The sequence below is a fragment of the Sturnira hondurensis genome, unplaced genomic scaffold (assembly GCF_014824575.4).
Source record: "Sturnira hondurensis isolate 20B ecotype Veracruz unplaced genomic scaffold, ASM1482457v3 Scaffold0007406, whole genome shotgun sequence".
Lineage (NCBI taxonomy): Eukaryota > Metazoa > Chordata > Mammalia > Chiroptera > Phyllostomidae > Sturnira > Sturnira hondurensis.
Genome location: NW_028080037.1, coordinates 13,421,558 through 13,440,562, shown reverse-complemented (window position 1 = coordinate 13,440,562; position 19,005 = coordinate 13,421,558). Strand labels below are relative to the sequence as shown.

The 19,005-nt window shown below is 54.2% G+C and overlaps 1 protein-coding gene across 2 annotated transcripts in view; it reads right to left on the bottom strand.

The window, feature by feature from the left end:
- Positions 1-14,436: 14,436 nt before the first annotated feature.
- The window catches only part of MYO18B (myosin XVIIIB), a 230,171-nt gene continuing 225,602 nt past the window's right edge, over positions 14,437-19,005 (bottom strand). For both annotated transcript variants that reach the window (XM_037052378.1, XM_037052379.1), the window contains 2 exons: positions 17,037-18,284; positions 14,437-14,627 (listed from right to left, as the gene is read on the bottom strand). In XM_037052378.1, coding sequence (XP_036908273.1) covers positions 17,048-18,284 — 1,237 coding nt within the window. In that variant the 3' untranslated portion in view covers positions 14,437-14,627; positions 17,037-17,047. The remainder of the gene's footprint in view (positions 14,628-17,036; positions 18,285-19,005) is intronic.

The following is a 19,005-nucleotide window of genomic DNA, read 5'->3' as shown; positions in this document are numbered from 1 at the left end:
GAGTGTTCTGAGGATGTTTAAGGTAGGTTAGGCATATTAAATGCGTTTACTGACTTAATATTTTCAACGCATCGTGGGTTTATTGAGACATAACCCCATCACAAGTTGAGGTGCGCCTCTATTTAATCCGAATGTTGGCTTTGCAATGCAAAAAAGGGTTTGCCATTATTTTGCACTTGTTGTATACCAGCCACTGTGCCCAGCACTTCACAGGCCTTTTCCCACTGAGTCCTCGGGGCAGCTTAATGAGGTCAGTGCTGTGGTACAGATGAGGAAACGGAAGTTAAGAGTGGTGACGAGACCTGCCCAGGACCCCCGGAGGTGTGGTCAGAACGCAAACTCGAGCCTCTGGAATTCCAGCCCTAGGATTATCCATTTCTTCATCCAGCCACTCGCACGTACGTGTGCCTACCTCCCTGTGCTGGGCCCCGGGCCCTCGGCGTGTGACAAGATGGTCCCCACTCTGCCCCCGTTGGAATCTTCACTGCGTTTGCCAGGAGCAGATCACGCTTGCCAAAGTGCCATCACTCTGGATGCGCCAAGCATTTCGGAGTTTTCAAAGTGCATTCACACCCATTACCTCGTCAGGAACAACTTACTTCCCTCCGGGGTAAGTGAGACCTACGGCTTTGCAGCGGCCGTCACTGGAAGTGCGTCCCTTTCCCACTCGGTTTTCCACCAACCAGAAGCTTGTGGTCTCTCTACTCAGAGCAGCTGCCTTCAAATCAAATCAGCATCTCTCTTTCATCCACTCCACTCTCTGCTTTCTGCTGCTCTTAAAAATGCTCCTCGGGTCTCCAGATTCTGGCTTTCCATCGCCGACGCATTTGGGTGAACGGCATGTGTTCGCCCAGGGGCTGGGGGCTGGGCGCCACCTTGCCGACCTACAGGGTTCCATCCAACCTCTGGGGACTGAGCCATCAGCCCCTCTCCTGGAAGCCCTCCCATATGTCTGCCCATTCCTTTTGAGGTTTCCTTGGTTCCGATGGGGGAGAGAATATTCCAACAAACAGATACCCATCAACTATGTGCCCACAGTCCTACAGGCCACGATAAAGGATTTTGTCCTCAGGGTAGCTGGGAGCCATGGAATGCTGTATCCCAGGTGTGAGAGAGCTGCCAGCGACCGCACGCACCACACTCCTTTCTGCTGATGGAGAATCACCCTTGTAAGCTGATGACAAATGTCATGCTCTGCCTCTGCACTCTGTCCCCGAGAATCCACCGCAGGTCTCCAATCCTCAGCCAATAATAATAACAATAATAACGATAACATCACCACCTGTAAATCTAAGCTTTGATTTTATAATCTGGGACCCAGCGTATGTTTACCTCATGGGTCTAGGGTTTGGGAGGCTTTTCAGGGCGACCTTCTCACAACTGTATCTGAGCTCCTGCCACATGCCAAGGAAGATTTCCTTCCTGTGTTTGTGGATTTTCCCACTTAGGGCACGGAACAGACAGCACACAAGCAGACGGATAATGAAACTGCAACTCGTGGCGTGGGTCATACAGAAAACGAACCCGGAGCAAGGTCTAAAGAGTAACCGGAGGGAGCCTGGTTCAAGTCTGAGGGGGTGGGGGACACGGACGCAGAGGTCTGAGGGACAGGAAGGGGCTGCCACCGCATGGACCGCAAGGGGAAGAGCAGCCTGGGAAAGTCTCAGAGGCAGGAGACGCGGTGACAGGAAGCCAGTGCGGCAGGGGCTGCTGACTAACGAGTGGCCCCGGAGGCCGTCAGATTTCGTGTGCCCACACCTGTCCCGGGGGACATGACCTGAGCACCCAGGCAGGCGTCGCTGACAGGTGGGGGCCAAAGCCACACCCCACAGCAGGGACAGAACACACGCTACATGTCACTTTAAAATTTCTAGGTATTCAAAGGAAGTCGGTAACATTAATTTTAAGACTATATTCTTTTGAAACCAATATAGCCAAAATATTATCATTTCAACTTGTAATACATATCTAACGTGGTTAGTGATACACTTTACATTTTTGCAGTATTGAATACTGCAACCTGGTTTGCATGTTAGGCTTATAGCGTATCTCAGTCTGAACCAGCTGCAGCTCAAGCCTCAGTAGCCATATGCGGTCAGTAGCTACCATACTGGATGGGGCAAAACTAGACTGTGCAAGGCCTTGGTGGACGTCAGTCACATTGGTGACTCCCCCACTTCTCCAATGAGACCAGGCTTCTCAATAGTCATGCCCTTCTGTGGTCCTCTCCCTCCCCCCACATAGGCCAACTAATAGAATACGGCGGGAGTGATGCCGTTTCCAAGGCTGGGCCTCCGGAGTTCTGCAACCCTCATCGCCACCTCCTTTATTTGCTCTTGCACCTAGCCAGCATGCTGGGGGGAAGCCCAGGCAGCTTTGTGAACAGGGCCACACAGACAGGACCCAGACACCCATCTGGTGGCCCCAACTGAGCTCCCAGCCAGCAGCCAGCTCTCACCACCAGCCAGGTGAGTGAGGTCATTGTGGACCGTCCGGTTGTCCCAATGTCCCAGCAGGAGAAGGGCGTAATCAACTCACAGACTGCGAGGAATAATATATTGCCATCTTAAGCCACCAAGTTTTGGGATGGTTTGTCTCATAGCCATAGAGAAACAAAACACCATGGAAAGATTTTGGTTTTCCTGGAAGCAGGAGGAGGGAACCGGGGAATAATCCTGAGCAGAAGAGCGACTTGTTCTGACTTTATTTTTAACCAGGTCGCTCCGAATGATGGGCTGAAAACAGACTGTCAGGTCCAGAGTGGGGATACGGAGTCTGGGGTGGTTGGGGGGGTGGTGATCACAGCATCCAGGTAAGAGATGCTGGTGGCTGTGACGAGGGTGGCTGTGAAGGGGGTGGAGAAGAATGGACCTACTGGGGATATTTTGGTGGCCGGGTCCGAAGCCCCTCTGATTGGTTGGATAAAGGGGGTAATCATGCGTATAGAGGGAGGATTTGAGATGTACGTGGGGAACACCTGGCAGAAGCCTCTAAGGCTACCTCTGAGCCTTTCCCTCCATCACTGCCCCCGCTTCTGAATAATCCTGAGAGTCGGTGCAAGACCGAAGTTGAAAGTGTCTCTGCTTTGTCCCCAGAGGCTGGTGTTGATGGCCTCCCCCAGGCTCAGTGAGGACCTGCCAGCCTTGCCGCCCCTGCTCCAAAGTGTGTGACCTGGACAATGAGCAAGTGTCCCAGGGCTTTCTACTCTCGCTCCCCCGAACAGGTGCTGAAGTGTCACAATTGCGCTAATCATCACGAATTGCTCCTTGATGAAGGTGTGAGCACAGACGTTATTCAATGGAAACAGGTTGCCTGGTGGTGTCGGACACATTCGCGATGACAAACCACTTTTTAAAAATTGTATTTATTTATTTGGCTGGAGCAGAACCCCCTTTTCTCCGATGAGAAATAAGACCCTTGTCAGCTGAGCGCAGAGCTGACCCTTTGTATCAGGTACCTGTGGCCACAGTGATGTCACAACAAATGTCTACCACCATAAGTGTCTACTGCTCACGGGCCTGGGGTGGCCAGCTTGGGGAGCTCTGCCCTGCTGCCCACGGCTGGGCTTTCTCCCCTGCCTGCGTGTGGCGGTCATGGATGTGTTGTTTCTATCTGCTTCGAAAAGGACATCCCCTTCAGTCGCAGAGAGTGCAGTCACGTGGCAGCCTCCAGCTATTGGCGCCTTCAGGATCTCCTTCAGCTTTCAAGCCAAGGTCAAGGCTTCGAGGGCAGCCCTCAGAGAACGACTGAACACAGCTGGGTAGCAGAGCCTGGCCATTTCCGCCCACTGCGAGGCTCCTGGAAAGGGACGTCTTCGCTGCAAAGCCCCCTTTTCAGTTGGTTGAGACTCTATTGGACGTGGATTGTGATCTGAGTTTCTCTGGCCACTCCTGCTTCCTCCATCCTTCCACAGCTGTCTGATCGGCATGGCCACGGAAAGCTTTTTCTGGCTCAAGTCTGCTTTCTTGCCTTCTTATCTGTCAGTGGAGGATACCCTCCTATGAGCATTATGCACTCTGAATTTCATTTATGCACCTGCTCCCCACGTGACTCAGGTGACTCCCGGGGGGCTGGTTGGCTGGTGGTAGGCTGGCGGTAGGCGGGCCTTGGTTAAGATAACTGGGGTGAGTCGGCTCTGCTCCACGGGTCTTTCATCCATCAGCAGGTCAGCCTGGGCATGCTCCCAGATGGTGATCGAGGCATGAGAGAGAGAACAGAAACACGCAAGACCTCCTGTTACAGACTGAATAAGTGCCAGCCCCCAACGGGACTGTATTTGGAGACAGGGCCTTTATGGAAGTAACTAAGGTTAAATGAGGCCATAAGGATGAGGTACTAACCCAATAAGGTAAGTGTCCTTATAGGAAGAGACATCAGAACACACTCTCTTTCTGAATGCACAAGAAGAGATGGTGGCCACCTACCAGCCACCAGGAGAAGGGGCCATAGACTGAAACCCACCTTATCAGAACCATGACCTTGGACTTTCCAGCTTCTAGAATGGTGAGGAATAAGCTCTTGTTTAAGTCCCCAGTATGTAATTCCCATAATGGCAACTCTAACCTGAGACCTAGGCTTGGAGCTGGAACACTATATCTTCTGCTTCGTTCTATTGTCTAAAAAAAGGTTGTATGGGCCCTGGCTGGTGTAGCTCAGTGGATTGAGTGTGGGCCTGTGAACCAAACAACCACAGTTCGATTCCTAGTCAGGGCACATGCCTGGGCTGCAGGCCAGTTCCCAACAGGGGATGCATGAGAGGCAACCATACATTGATATTTCTCTCCCTCTCTCCTTCCCTTCCCCTCTAAAGATAAATAAATAAAATCTTTAAAAGATGTTGCATGGGAAAGGAAGAGCTTTGCCTGTAGCAACTCCAAGGTCCTATAACAAGGAAGGGAGTGGGGGGAGATGAAGACCTGGGGCCATCACTGTGATTTCCACTCTTGTGGCCACTGGGCCAACCACCCCCGCGGGAGGAATGCCTCGGCCCAGGGATTCCCCCTTCCTCTGTGCGTCTTCTCCTGATACTTGAATATTAGCATCTTACTCAACCTCCCAAGGCTCTCCCAAGCTCTCTTCTTCTGTGAAGGCCTTTCCTGGGCCGCCTGGGTTCTCTGTGGCTGGGGACTGAGGGTCTTCTACGTGTGGGGTCAAATGCAAATACAGGGGCAGGTCCACTCAGCTCCAAAGTGAGTTTTACATGAGTGTCTGTGAAATCAACAAGTGACTCAATAAACGAAACACAACAAAAGATGTAAATGAAAATGGAGATCGTGTCCATACCTACGTCAAAAACATAAAGGAGAATTCAGTAAAACACTCCACGTCAAGCATTCGGCCCAGTTCCTGGTATATCACGAGTGAATTCAGTTGTAAATATAAGAGCTAAGATAAAAATAAGGTTGCTCGCAGGAAAAGATAGGAGGGTGTCTTCACAACCTTTGGGGCAGGCGGTGGTTTCTTAGAAAGGGATTAAAAAGCATGAATCGCAGAAGGAAAAACAATAAACTGAGTTTCACCAAAAATAAAAACTCCTGCTCATCAAAATGTATCTGCAAGAAAACAAATAGATAGGCAAGCCACAGGCTGGAAGGAAATACGGCCAAACACATAGTTGACAAAGGACTTGCACCCCGAACATATAAAGAATTCATAGAACTTGATAGTATAAAGGCAAGCAATTCAATAAGAATAAGTGAAACAGACACTTCACTCAAGAATATAAGCAAATGGCCAATGAGCACATGAAAAAGGTCTCCAGGTCATTACTCATCAGAGAATGCTAGTGGAAGCATTCTCGTCTGCCTGGATCTCAAAATGAGATCCCCCGGCTCACCCCCACCCCCCAGGATGGCTAAAATGAAAAGATCAAGCCCAGGAAATGTGGGTGAGTGTGGGGGGAGCCGGGACCCCACCGGTGGGACCGAAAAATGGCTCAGCCGCTTGGGAGAACAGTCTGGCAATCTCGCGAGAATTAAATACACGTTTTACCCTGTGACTCTGCTCTCCAGGTCTAGTATTTCTCCCAGAGAAACGAAAATAAAAAGCTCCAAATGCAAAGTCGATGGCAGCTCCTACATAACAGCTCTCAAATGAAAACAGCCTAAAGAGTCACCCATCAGAAAACAGATGAAAAGATTGTGTATTGGCGCAATGAAACACTGCTCGGGAAAAAGGAAAGGCTGTGAACTACTGAGTTATCCAATACAGATGAATCTCAAGAGCTGAGTGAAAGAAGTCCACACACACACACACACACACACACACACACGTATATTTTGTGTGATCTCATTTCTGTGAAATTCTAACAGGCAAAACTAACCTGTAATGATACAGCTCTGGACAGCGGTGGCTTGGGGGCGGGGCGAGGGGTTCCACCGGGAAGAGTCCTAAGGGAACTTTCTGGAGTGAGTGAATGTTCTGTTGGGATTGGCATTGGTCACAACTGGTTGAACAGCACACTATATGTTTTTAATGGAATGTATCGGGGTGACATTGGTCCATAAAGTCATTCAGGTGTCAAGTGCGCAACGCAACAATACATCATCCGGGCGCTGCATCGTGCATCCATTGCCTTAAGCCAAGTCTCCTCCCGTCCCCATCCCTCAAGCCACCCCCCCCCCTTTGCAAAAGAAGCCATTGACAAAATGAAAAGGGAACCCACTGAATGGGAGAACATATTTGCCAACAATACCTCTGATGAGGGGTTAGTTTCCAAAATATAACACTGCTCAACACTGAGCAGACAGACAACACAATTAAAAAATGGGCAAAGGGCCTGAGTGGACACTTCTCTGAAGAGGACACACAGGTGGCCAAAAGACATGGGGAAAGATGCCCAACGTCATCAATGATCAGAGAAGCAAATTAAAACCACAATGACATCACACTTGAGAGATCTGAGCGTTTCACTCTATGTAAAGTCGATTTCAAATGAGAAATAGGAGCTGCTGTTACTATTATCGTCATTACCACTTTTTTTTATGTGCCAGGTACTGTGGTTGAAGCTGGAGAGCCCTGTGCCTGTAGTTACTGGGCTGCAAACACCGGGTGGACAGGTCCCTGTCCCTTTGACCCCGGCTTGGTCCCCAGTGTCTGGCGCAATGCCTGGAACACAACAGGTGCTCTGTAAATGTGTGCGGGGTCACTTCCCAAATGAACAAGTGACTGAAGAGAAGAGGGCAGGTGCGAAAGAAGACTCTGGCCTCGGAGAGCGGAGCTGGGAGGAAGTCCTGATGTCTGCAGCCCCAAGCGCCTCCGTTCTGGTTTGCTGGACAAGGAATGGGCTCCGTTAGTGCTCACATCCGTGTGCTTATTATTGCACAAGTCAGCCTGGAGGCTGCTTGGGAACTACTTCAGCATCTCGAGGAAATCATCTGCCTTCAGAGAAGAAGATGTCCCCATTCGGCTGACCCAGCATGGCTCCGCTGGGCTCCCCCAAAGAGTCCTTAAGAGCGTTCTTTAAATTCGTGCAGGAAGGCTTGGTAGGGGGGGGCGAGGAGAGGCGTCCAGAGAAAGAAAGAGAAACTGCCTTTAGTGAGGGCTGACTCTGCACCAGCTGCCGGGCCCCGAGCCCGGCGCTTTTACACGCGTGGTCTCCTTTATTCATTGTGGCGACGAAGCCAGCACGGGTCGCTGTCTCTATGTCACAGATGAGAAAACGGAGGCTCTGGAGTGTCCCAGGTGAGTCACACGAGGCTGGGCTGGCCCTGAAACCAGGCCTGCCTGACACCCGGTGGAGGTGAGAGCCCAGGGTGGCGTCCCAGCTCTGAGTCGCTTGCCGGGTGCCCAGGAGTTTAGCGCTCCCCGCCCCGAGCCTCGATCTCCTCTCTGTAAGGAGGGGTCCATGCCTTGCCTTCAGTGCCTTCGCAGGTGGCACAGGTGACAGCATCCTGAACATGCAGGGGCTCACTGCATTTTGGTTCCTCCCACCTAGGACGAGGCGAGGCTGAGGGGAACTTTGGGGGAGGCAGAGACACGATAACTTCTCTTGTCATCTGGGCAGCTGGGCACGTCACCTGCCAGGGGCCCCCCTGCCAGGTCATCCACTCGGGGGATGGGCACTCACTTCTCCATCGCCAGCTGGTGCTGCCTTCTAAATCTACTCAGTCTTCCCACTTCTCATGGCTCCACTGCCGCCGCTCTGGCTGAGTGGCCCACCTTCACCTTCACCTTGGTCAGTGGCCTTCAAACTCTGCCCTCTCATTCTGCTTTCGCCCCCTGGAGTTTATTCGCTACCCAGTGACCAGACTGCCCCTTGTCAAACCGAGGTCAGAGGATGTTATAGCTTGGCTCTAACCCCTGCAATAGCTCCACGGTGACTGCCTTGCTCTCGTCTGCCTGGAACTTTCTGGTTTCAGCACTGACAGACCCGGGTCCCGGGAACCCTCTCAGTCCAGGGTGAAGTGGGATGCTTGAGCATCCTAAATGGCTCCCTAATCTTTCCGTGTCAAAGCCAACACCTTTACAAAGTCGCACACTATCTGGCTCCCATCACCTCTTAGACTGTGTCCACCCCGCCTCGCTCACCCAGCTCGCCTCCTTCACATGCCCACCTCAGGGCCTTTGCACCGGCCGGGCCCTCAGTTTCCGATATTCTTCCTTAAGTTACAGACATGGTCGGCAATCTCATGCCCCGCAGGTCTGTACATAAATGTCTGTTTCTCAAAGAGTCTTCCTCTGCCCACTCCGCCTAGACTGTCCTCTGTGCTGCTCCCCCAGCCCCTCCCCTGCTTCAGGTTTCTTCCCGCACTCTTCATTACTGAATCCTTGGCTCCCATGTTTGACTTTCTTCTCCTGTTTGCTCTTTGGCCCTACTCCAAACTAAAGGTAAATTCCACGAAGGCGTGAACGTCTCCTTTGGTCACTGCTACATCTCTGCTGCTGGATTAGTGCCTGGCCCGTAGCAGGCACTTGGTAAACACTGCACAGGTGGGTGAATTTCCATAGCACGGACCATGAGTTGGGCCCTGAGCTCACAGGTGGGTGGGGGAAGAGCGGTGAGGGAGCAAAGAGCTGCCGATGGCAGAGGGAGACACGGGTCTCGGGGAGACTGTGGTGGAGCCCCCGACCCCACTCAGACACCAGGGAAGGCTGAGAAGTGAAGGGAAAAGGCAGGAAGACACCACCCTGCCCGAGTCTGCTCCTCAACCACAGAGAACACCCCTGCCTGCCTCTCCCCCAGCCCCTGTCTTCCAAGTTCACCACAGGGCGGGCAGTGGTCCTGGGACCAGGAGCCGTGTCGCCTGCCCAGCTGTGATGGAGGCATCTGGTGCCCTGCTGCAGCTGGGCCACCAGCGGCGACAGGGATTCCACTCACCTCTCTTTCAGAAAGGACACATTCAAATCTATCTGACGGCATCTCATGGCATGGCAATTTGGTATAAGTCACTCTACCCAGTGGGCATGAAACTGGGTTCCTGCAAGTCCGGGGAGCCACCACGGAGCCTCCCTCGGTCCCTCTCTGCCTCTGAGGGAGGCTCCTGGAGATGGGAGCGGACCCAGAGGCGAACAGCGGTGAGGGCTGGGCTCAGCAGGTCCCTGCCTGTCGCCGAGCCTGACCCCACCTTTAGCCTCTCCCCAAACTGGCCAGAGGACCAGGCCATGGCATTGGGAGAAGGCCAGCATGCCCGTCTCAGGAAGGGCTCTGCACTTGGAGGTGGGGATGCTGAGCCCTCATCTCAGCTCCTTAGCGCTAACTCAGTCATCTCCCAGGCTTCCTGAGCCTCAGTTTCTCCCCTTATCACGGGGGGCTAGGTCCCAAGACCTCCGGTGGGTGCCTGAAACTGGGGGCAGTGCAGACCCCTGAAAGTACTATGACTTTTTTCCCTACACACATATCTGTGATAAAGTTTAACGTATCAATTAGGCACAAGAAGGGATGAACCACAGCTAATAATACATGAGAACAATTATAAAATATACTGTAACAAAGTTATATAAACACGGCCCCTCTCTCTCAACATCTTGCTGAGTCACAGTATACTCACCTTCTCCATGGGGTGTGAGACGGTACCGTGCCTGCATGACGCAGGGAATGCTAAAGGCAGGTGACAGAGCACCAGGCTCCCATCAGCATGACCTGACCATGCACACTGAGATACCGTGACCATCCGTCTGACAACTGAGCCGTCAACTAAGTGACTAATGAGAGGCGAGGGCACACAGCATGGAGATGCTGGAAAAGGGATAATTCGTGTCCTGGGTGGGACCGAGCGGGCGGGCACGAGATTTCAGCATACGACCCAGAACCATGCACAATTAGGCACTGACTATTTCTGGAGTTTTCCATTTAACATTTTTGGACTGCAGGTAACAGAACTTCAAAAAGCAAAACCGTGGCTAAGCGGGGGGGCTCCCGCAGGCATCTAACCCTTGTCCTGGTGCTTTGAAGGCGCAGAGGGACTCGGCCAGCAGCGTGTCCCCTCCCACCCCCGATCATAGAAGAAGCCACCGAGGTCTAGAGGGGTTTAGTGAACTGCTCAAGGTCACGGCTTAAAAAAATAACAAGGACAGGAGTGAACCCAAGCCAATTCCTAGAGACAGGGCCCCGCTACCTCCCACAGAGAGCCGGCGGCGCTGGCTTTGACCAGAGGGAGGTGGCGAAGGTGAAGGCCCCTCCTACCTGCGGCCCCCGCTGTTCCTGCCAAGGACGCCTGGGTTGGCACGCCGAGCCCTGGGTCTCCTTGTCCTCCTTCAGCTGCAATGCCTGCTTGTGGGGGAGCATCCTCAACCCTCCCCTCCCGTGCTTACCTTCCGCCCATTCCCCCGTCCCCACACAACGACAATGAACGGCTACTTTTGTGGTTGGTTGGTTGGAGCCAGCCGTAGTCACTGGACTCAGTTTACCAGGGGGCAAGGCCACGGTGCCTTTAAGAATGGCTTCCCCCGGAGCCCTTCCACCTCCTGCTGCAGACCCACCCCCCACGCATAAGCTGGGGACAAGGTCAGATCCAGAGCTTTGGGCCAGTGTGGCTGGGTCTCCCCCACTGCCTGCAGCCAGCCTGGCAGGAAGGCCGCAAACCTAGATCGGAAGGTGGAGAAGCCGCTCCCATGCACAGAATACACGGGGTGGGTGACGGGGCCACGGACCCCCACCACCTGCCTCTCAGAAGTGCTGTTGAGGAACGCTGAGCACCGTCCCTCTTTCCTTGCAGACCCACATGGAGTGGGAGCAGTGATAGTTCTTAATGAGGGGTGGCAGGGTGACTGTCTCACCTTGTCACCAGGGCTGCTGCTTAGAATCTGTCACCGTTTGCTCTGAAGGTAGTTGTCCACATTGACAGGTCCATCAGCAACCGGGCCTGAGCTGAGAACACAGCTCTGGCAGCCTATCACCTCCTGCAGATAATCACGAGGGATTGGCCCGGCCCTAAATCACACCCAGAGCCCTCCGCGGGCACAGCCAACACCCCGCTATGACGTCCCCCTCCCCCGGCCTTCCCGTTTATGATCTTTAGGGTTGGGAAGAAACGCCAAACCTCAGACCTCAGCCCTGGGCTGTGTGGACAGCCAGGGGCCTTGGGATGGGGCTGGGCCTATGTTGGCCTGGGGATGGCTGTGGGCAGGGCTAGGGTGGTGCAGACACAGGGGCATGACCTGCAGCAGGCAGACTTCAGGGGGGCATCAGGGCCCAGGGCCACGGCCAAGTTTATTGCCTGTCTCCTCCAGTAAACTGGAAGCTCCACAAAGCCATCCTATTCTCAGCTTCTCTTCAGTGCCTTCAGCAGCGCCAGCGACATGGGGCGGCAAGGCCAATAAATACTTACGAGTGAATAAATGTTAATTGAGCTCTAAACTCAGGTCTGTCTTTGAGCATCTTTGGACAGACTTTTTTCCCCTCTCCGAGGCTTGATTTCATTAACTGTATAATTACCTTGAGGCTTTCTTCTTGTCCTGAAGGTCCAGGGTTTTTTTTTTTGTTTTTTTTTTAGCGTACTGTTAAAAATGACCTTGGGGCTTGGAAGCAAGAGGAAGCATTTGGGGTGGTCACCGGATCCATGACATTGGACATGCCCACCTTGGGAAGCATTTGGGGGGGGGGGTCAGCAGGGTGTCATGTGTAGTGCAGCCTCAGACTCGACCATCAGGGAGCAGTGTGTCCGCACCCAGAGTTCAGGAGACCAACCCACTGTTTCCTGGGTGCCGTCTGCGTGCCAGGCACTGTGCTGCGTGCTCCCTGAACTCTGACCCCTCACCGGATGCCTTGGAGCTGGGATGAGCCCTAGAGCCCTTGTACGGACAGTGGAGGAAGGCTCGGACAGAAAGTGGACTGCCTGAGGTCACACAGGGCGGGGGAAAGCAGAGTCCCAGACATGAGTCACTTTGACACCCAGGGTCACAGAAGCGGTAGAGACGGAGGAGCACCCAGGTGAGTCAGTACCTCCTGCAGCAGGCTGCGTCATGCTGGCGGATCTGAGAGGCAGGGGACAGGTGTCATGTTCTAGGATGTTCGATTGCCTCTCAGTGAGCATCTGCGGGATTTCTCTTTTCTGCTGAGCAATGAGGAAAGCTTTGCTGTTACTACATGGGCTGAAGCTTTCGGATGCATCACTTGCTCGTCATTGAAAAATAATATGACAAGTTTCCTCCTTCACAAACCTGTACTTCGTAAAATCACCCTCCAGTAAACCTTCAACAGCGAACTCACGTGATAACGGCATCTTTCTTTTTCTTTATAGCATTTCTCACCCTCTGACAGCATTTTTTATTTTCTTGCTTACTGTCTGTCTCCCCAGGTAGGACGTTCCCTCCAGAGAAGAAGATGGGGGTTCTGCTCACTCCCCACTTTGGGGAACAGCGCCTGGCCCGTAGCAGGCGCTCAACAAACCTGGTCTGAATGAGCGGTGCTGCCAACACAGAGCGCACTCAGGGGGGGACTCAGAGCTGTCAGGTCTGAACGTGTCCGCAAGTCTCCAATGCCAGGGCATCCGTAGGAAACTTGTCCTGCCTTCCAGAGTTGCTTTTGTCTAGGGATCCAACTGGCAGCTTGGGACACCTTTATCCGAATACCACATACATAACAATCATTATTAATAAACTGAATCACCACCTATGTCCGCATAGTATGTTTTACGGGCTGAATTGTGACTCCTACGAAGTTCCTGTTGGATCCCTGATGCCCGGTATCCTTCAGAATGAGACCACATTTGGAGACACAGCCTTTAAAGAGACGATTCAGTTAAAATGAGGCTATTAGAACGGGCCCTGATCCAGTCTGTGTGAAGGGAAAATGGGGACACACAGAGAGACACCAGGGATGCGTGAGCACCGAGGAGAGACCCCGTGAGGGCACGGCGAGAAGGCGGCCATCTGCGAGCCGCGGAGAGAGGCTCTGGCAGAAGCTGGGCCTGGGACACCCCGATCCCAGACTGCAGCCCCCAGAACGGCGAGGAAACCGCTTTCCGTTGCGCACCCACTCTGACTGTGGTCGTCTGTTTCGGCAGCTCTGGCAAACTAACGCAGCAGCTCGCCGCTCTCTGTAAATAGCGCGCCACGCTCCTCAAGTAGCAGCTGCTTCCAGGCTCACCTAGCGGGAGCGTCTCCCCCAGAAATCGCACTGTGCACTGACTCACGCCGTCGGAACAACGGGAAGAGGTGAGGTCTCCCCAGGCTGGGATCCCTGAATTTTCCTCCCGCCCACCTCTCCCCTTCCCACCATGACCCACAGCCTCTGGTGAGGATGGCCAGAGCTGAGACTGCCCCTTCTTGGAGCAAGCTCCGACTCATAAGTGGTCGTGGTTGACTTGTGTCCCTCAACCCTGCAAAAAAAATATCCTGACCCCTGGTACCTCAGAATGTGATCAGTAAAGAGCTGATAGTTATTCTGTTACAAATACTTCAAGGATGTTTGAAGCAGCCGGTATCCAAGCCACGGACGTGGCTTGGGCAGGGGGGGCGCAGTTTGTACACAGGTGCACGGTGGTGTGTGGGGGAGGGCTACGTACGTCTCGTGCGGGAGAGGGGGGCGGCGGGGAGCAGACATTCGCAGGCAGGCATGCATGGCCAACATGTCACACACATGCAGTATGTGTAGGCTCATCAGTTTGTTCATTGGTTTGTTCATTCACCAGAATTTTTCGGACGTTTACCCGCACATACACACACAACGCAGAAGAGCAATAGATGAGGGAAATATGATAGAGCATGTACGGGAATTAAGGGAGAACGGAGGTGCTATTACAGTTGGATTTATCAGGGAAAAGACTTCCTGGGGGAAGGTGACACTTGTATTCCACCCGGCTGAATGAAGAGGAGGAGCAAGAACGCTGCATGTAGAAATAGAGGGAGACAAGTAACACTATGTCACCCCAAACCACAGAGAGTCTGGGTTGGTGCCCTTCCTCAGGACACTTCGACCCCCCGCTACAGCCCATCAACCCTCCAGAGCCCCGGGGAAGAAGAGGGCAGAGCGGAGTAAGTCACAGGTGCCAAGGAGCCAACACTTTATTATGCGCAGACCGAGCTCGCTGGGAGCCCCACACCTCGTGGGATCGGCCTCTGCCGGGCCCCTCTCATCTCTTCAGGGCTGCCGCACTGGCTGCGTTGGGACTGAGGGCCCCGGGGAGGCCGGCCCAGTCTCTCTCCGTGGCATCGGGACATCTTCTAGGGCAGTGCGTCTCAGGAGGCTGGAAACAAGCGTAGGTCAGAGCTGATCAATGGGACACAGGAAGTGGCGGGGAGGCCCTGGTGGCCTGTATTCCCAGGTGGCATTCCTGCAGAGATGCCATTGAGAGGAATGAAGACGTGGGGGTGGCAGGCAGGAAAAAGGTGGCGGGAGACAGGGACAGGGCTCCCGAAGGACCGAGGTTTCCCCGAGCAGGGTCCCCTGACATTGGGTGCAGGCACTGTGGGCCAGGCTCAGAACGCCGGCCCTCTTGCCCTCCCAGCCAACGCACGACATTGCTCTATGTGGCTGGTGTTGTATCTCTACTTTCCAGCTGAGAACGGATGCTCACAAAGTCACATCGCTTGCCCAAGGTCTCATGGCCAGTGACGGGAAGAACCGAGCCTGTTTGGTTCCGCATCCCATAATGCATGGGTGCCATGGGGACGGGGCTGCACTGTGCAGCCCGAGACTCTGGTGGGAGGCCAGGACAGAGGTCCGTGTTCAGGCAGGTACCCTGTTATTACAGTGAGGTTGCTGGGAAGGGGAAGGGAGCTTGAGTTTAAAAAGAAATGGCAGAGACAAGATGTTCTGTGTCGACTTCCGCTAAGGGCTGCTCCCCTTATGGACGCGTGCCCTTTACTTGGCCTTTGAAACGGGGCTCTCTGTCCCCGAGAGCATAATAATGTAAATGAGTATCAGATCTCTCCTTGGTAATTGAGAGCAGAGAGAAGGCCATGTAAAGTCAAATTAATTTGCTCTGAAACATCCGAGACCGTCTCTCCACGGAAGGGGCAATGGCTTTTTGATGGGCCGACGGTGCCCCTCACAGCAGCAGGTGTCGAGCAGTGGAGGGCACACCCGGTCCGTTCTGGTCCAGGGTGCCTTTGTGGGGAGGGCTTGGGGGCTGAGGCCAGGCCCTGGCGGAGCGCCCACCTGCAGCCTGAGCCCAGAGCAGCTGTGAGTTCCGAGATTCTGTAAGGGGGAGGTTACCGTGGCCGTGGCCGATCACTGGTCTGTGGGTTTGCACTGTGTCTGAAGTCGGGGGGTGGTTCTTTCTCCTCCTCCACCTCCGCCCATCCTGCCCTCAGTGGGCTATGTAAAGGATGCTCAGAGCCCTGAGGTCTGAACATTACCTTCGGGGGTGTCAAGGGCCAGCCCTGCCTCTGGGCGGAGAGCAGTGATCTGGAGTTGGGGTGGCTGGGTGGAGCAGAGCTCACAGACCTTAATCCTGAGGCCTCCCTCACTCGCTTAACAATGGGGTTGGAGCCTGAGAGTTCCAGTGCCCTTTTCGTTGTATGATCGTAAGGCCTGCCTCCTTTTGGGGGTTCATGGAGGGGAGCTCTTTCAAGACCCAGCCCGTTCAGTGGGGCTGAGCTTACGCAGGAGGATGCCTGCAATACGGACCCAAGGAAGCCGTTACAGATGAGAGGAGCGACGCTGGAGTTTGGAATCCCAGTCCTGCCTTGTGTGATTTGGTACAAGTGGCTTAACCTTCCTGATTCTCAGTTTGTCAGCCTGTACAATGGGAATGAATGCCAGCAGCCACCTGCTGGGGCTTTCGTAGGTACGAAATGACAACCTGATGATACCCAGGGCCTGGCAGAAGGGACGCCTGCTTGGGTGCAGTCGGAAGGGTAATAAAATGGGTGCATAACTTGTAGTTTTAACTGGGACATTTCACCTAAAATGTCACGTGCCATCCTTGAGTGTGATACTGTGACGTTACAGAATTACACGCTTATGATTTTGTAATGAAAGTTTTTGTAATAAAAAAGGGGGCATTGTTTGTGCCAGACCCTGTATATACTTAATAAAAGGAAGCCGTTACTCACTCCCAACTCCTCCTCCTGCCTTCCTGCCTCCGCAGTGCCAGGCCTGGGCCTGCGCGTAGGAGAGGAGGCAGAAAGGAGCTCCATTCCTCCCACGCTTCGACCTCCTCACGGCCCCCTCTGCCCTCCCGCCTCCGGGCCTCAGTTCACTGGATATCGAAGGTGGGAACCGGTCTCCACTGTTCCCAAGGCCTCTTCCAGCCTGGCCTGACCCTACCGCCAAGGGTCGCCCATCACGACACGACAGGGTGCACTCACAGCTCCTCCAGCTTCCGGAGGAGAGGAGGGCTGGGAGAGAAAGCCAGACAAGGGGTGGGGGTGGGGGATGACTTTAAAAGCCTGGCACCTTCTTTAGCCCTGTCCCCCAGGACCTGCTTGCTTTCTGATGTGCCTGCCTTTTAAAGAGCAAAGAAACAGGCAGCACCAGGCAGAGAGGGCTTCTGCTAAGCTAACATGTCTAAAAGCTCTCGTCCTCTAGAGAAATCGGGCCCAACATTAAGCATGGGAGCAGCAACAAAGGTCCCCGAGGCTGTCCAGCCAGATGCTGGGGGTCTCATCTTAGTCCCTCAGGACAGCCCCCTCCCGCCGGTTACTTTTACCTGAGCCCATCCTACTTCTGGAGGTATTTCTTCATGATGCTCTCCACGTCCTGGTCTCTCCCCGCTGTCCCCGGCTCTCTGTTGTCGGGGGACATTCGCTCACCGCCATCACCCTCTGGCCGTGGGATTCTCGGTCGACTCTTGACGCTGTCGGCGCTCTTGAAGGACACGACGGAGCTGGACGAGGAGGACGAGTCAGACAGGTGAGCGGAGTCCTCCTGGGACTCCGGGCTCTTTTTCAAAATGGTCTTGATCCCTGAGAGAAAGGTCCGGCCGGCCCCTTCAGTCTCCAAGTGGGCACTCGAGTGCAGCGAACTGCCTTGCCCCTCTTTGGATGCCCTGGCCAAGGACCGAGAAGTCTCGGGCTTCCGGATGGCCGGGAGGAAGTCGTCAAAATCCACTTTGGTCTTGCGGTCGTAGTTGAGGCTTGGGAGTTTCCAGCTGAACGGGTCGCTGCTCAGTGGCTCCCCCATTAGGTGCGCGAACTGGCGATTCTGGAAGACCAGCGACTCCTTCCCGAGGTCTGGGCAGCCGGCGTCGTCCAGTGAGGACTCCAGGCAGCGCCTCCGAGGACGCAGTATGGGCGACAGGAGTGTGTCCCTGGCTGTGGTGGGGGAGCTGGGCTTTCTCCCTGAGCCTGGCCCTGATTCTAGGAGAGACTCGCACGAACTGAACCGGGTCTTTGGCTTCCCAGGGAACAGCGGGCTGCCCTCCCCGCTCTGAGAAGAGATGCATTTCAGGCTGGTGGACCGCAGGAGGCCAGCCGACGCCCCGGCCGAGTCCTCCATTCCCAGGAGGGACTCTGCCCCAGACCTCAGCAAGAGGTGGCCCTCGTCGCTGCCCACCCTGGCCCGCCTCAGCACGGATGCCCCAGTGGTCTGGTAGATGGGGACAGTGGGCCCGTCCTCCAGGCCCAGCGGCGACCCCTGGCTTCTCTGAGCCCTCTTCCTCCGGAGCCCTTCCACGAACTCGGACAGAGCTGCTGAGGGACTCGGCAGCTTCTCCCGAGACACTGGGGATGTGTCTGTCCTCGGAGAAGATGGAGACGAAGACGCAGCTGCTAACATCTCAGTGGGCTTTCTCTGGACGTCACACTCTTCGCCATCCCCCAAGTGGCAGTACCTTTGCCGATGGAGGGAAAGGGGAGAAAGGGACTTGTCCCCTGTGGTCTGGCTAGGGACGTCCCGGGCTCTGCTCGGTGCAGACGCCCGCTGGGTCCTCTCGGTGTCCCCGGCCTCCTCGTCCGCCCTGTGCCAACGAGAAAGATGCGGTCAGTAGAAACCATGCAAGCCATATAATCTGTGCAGTTGGCGTCGAGAGCCACTAAGCACAGGCACCGATACTATTTTTTCTTTGGAAACGCCATCCCTACCGCATTCTCAAATGCACCGTATGATTTAATGTGCAAATTCAAGCCATGTAAATGATTTCTTGTTGCTCTCTGAAATGCAATTTCTGTCTATAATTAAACCCAGCTAAGCACGTTCGAGTAGATTAAAACTGCGGCTAGGACGAATGACTTAGGTTTATGAGGCATCGCATCTGACACGATGAGACCTGCCGTCCCAGAGCCTACTGGGAAGTAAGTCGTTTCCTTCTTGAAGACACAAGGGGGACCTGCAGGAGGTCACACAGTTACTTGTTTAGGGACAAGCGCAGAGGACAGTCCCAGCAGAAGGGCTTCTGGAAGTCTATGACCCCGACACGCACCTCGGTAGGATCCTCTGTGACACCCCTGGTGGTTTCAAGGGTGGGGGGAAAAACGGTCCCTCCAAAAGGGAAAGATTCCCATGAAACCCCCACAAAACCAAGAGCCAATTCGAGAGGGCAGACGGCTTCCATTCTGGGATGACACCGGGCTTGGCTGCCATGCAGAGTCATTTCACAGCTGCTGAGCCAAAGCCACCTTCCTTCTGAAAAGGAGCCTAGACTGTGAAATCCAGGGTGTCGCTTCAAAGAAAGAGACTGG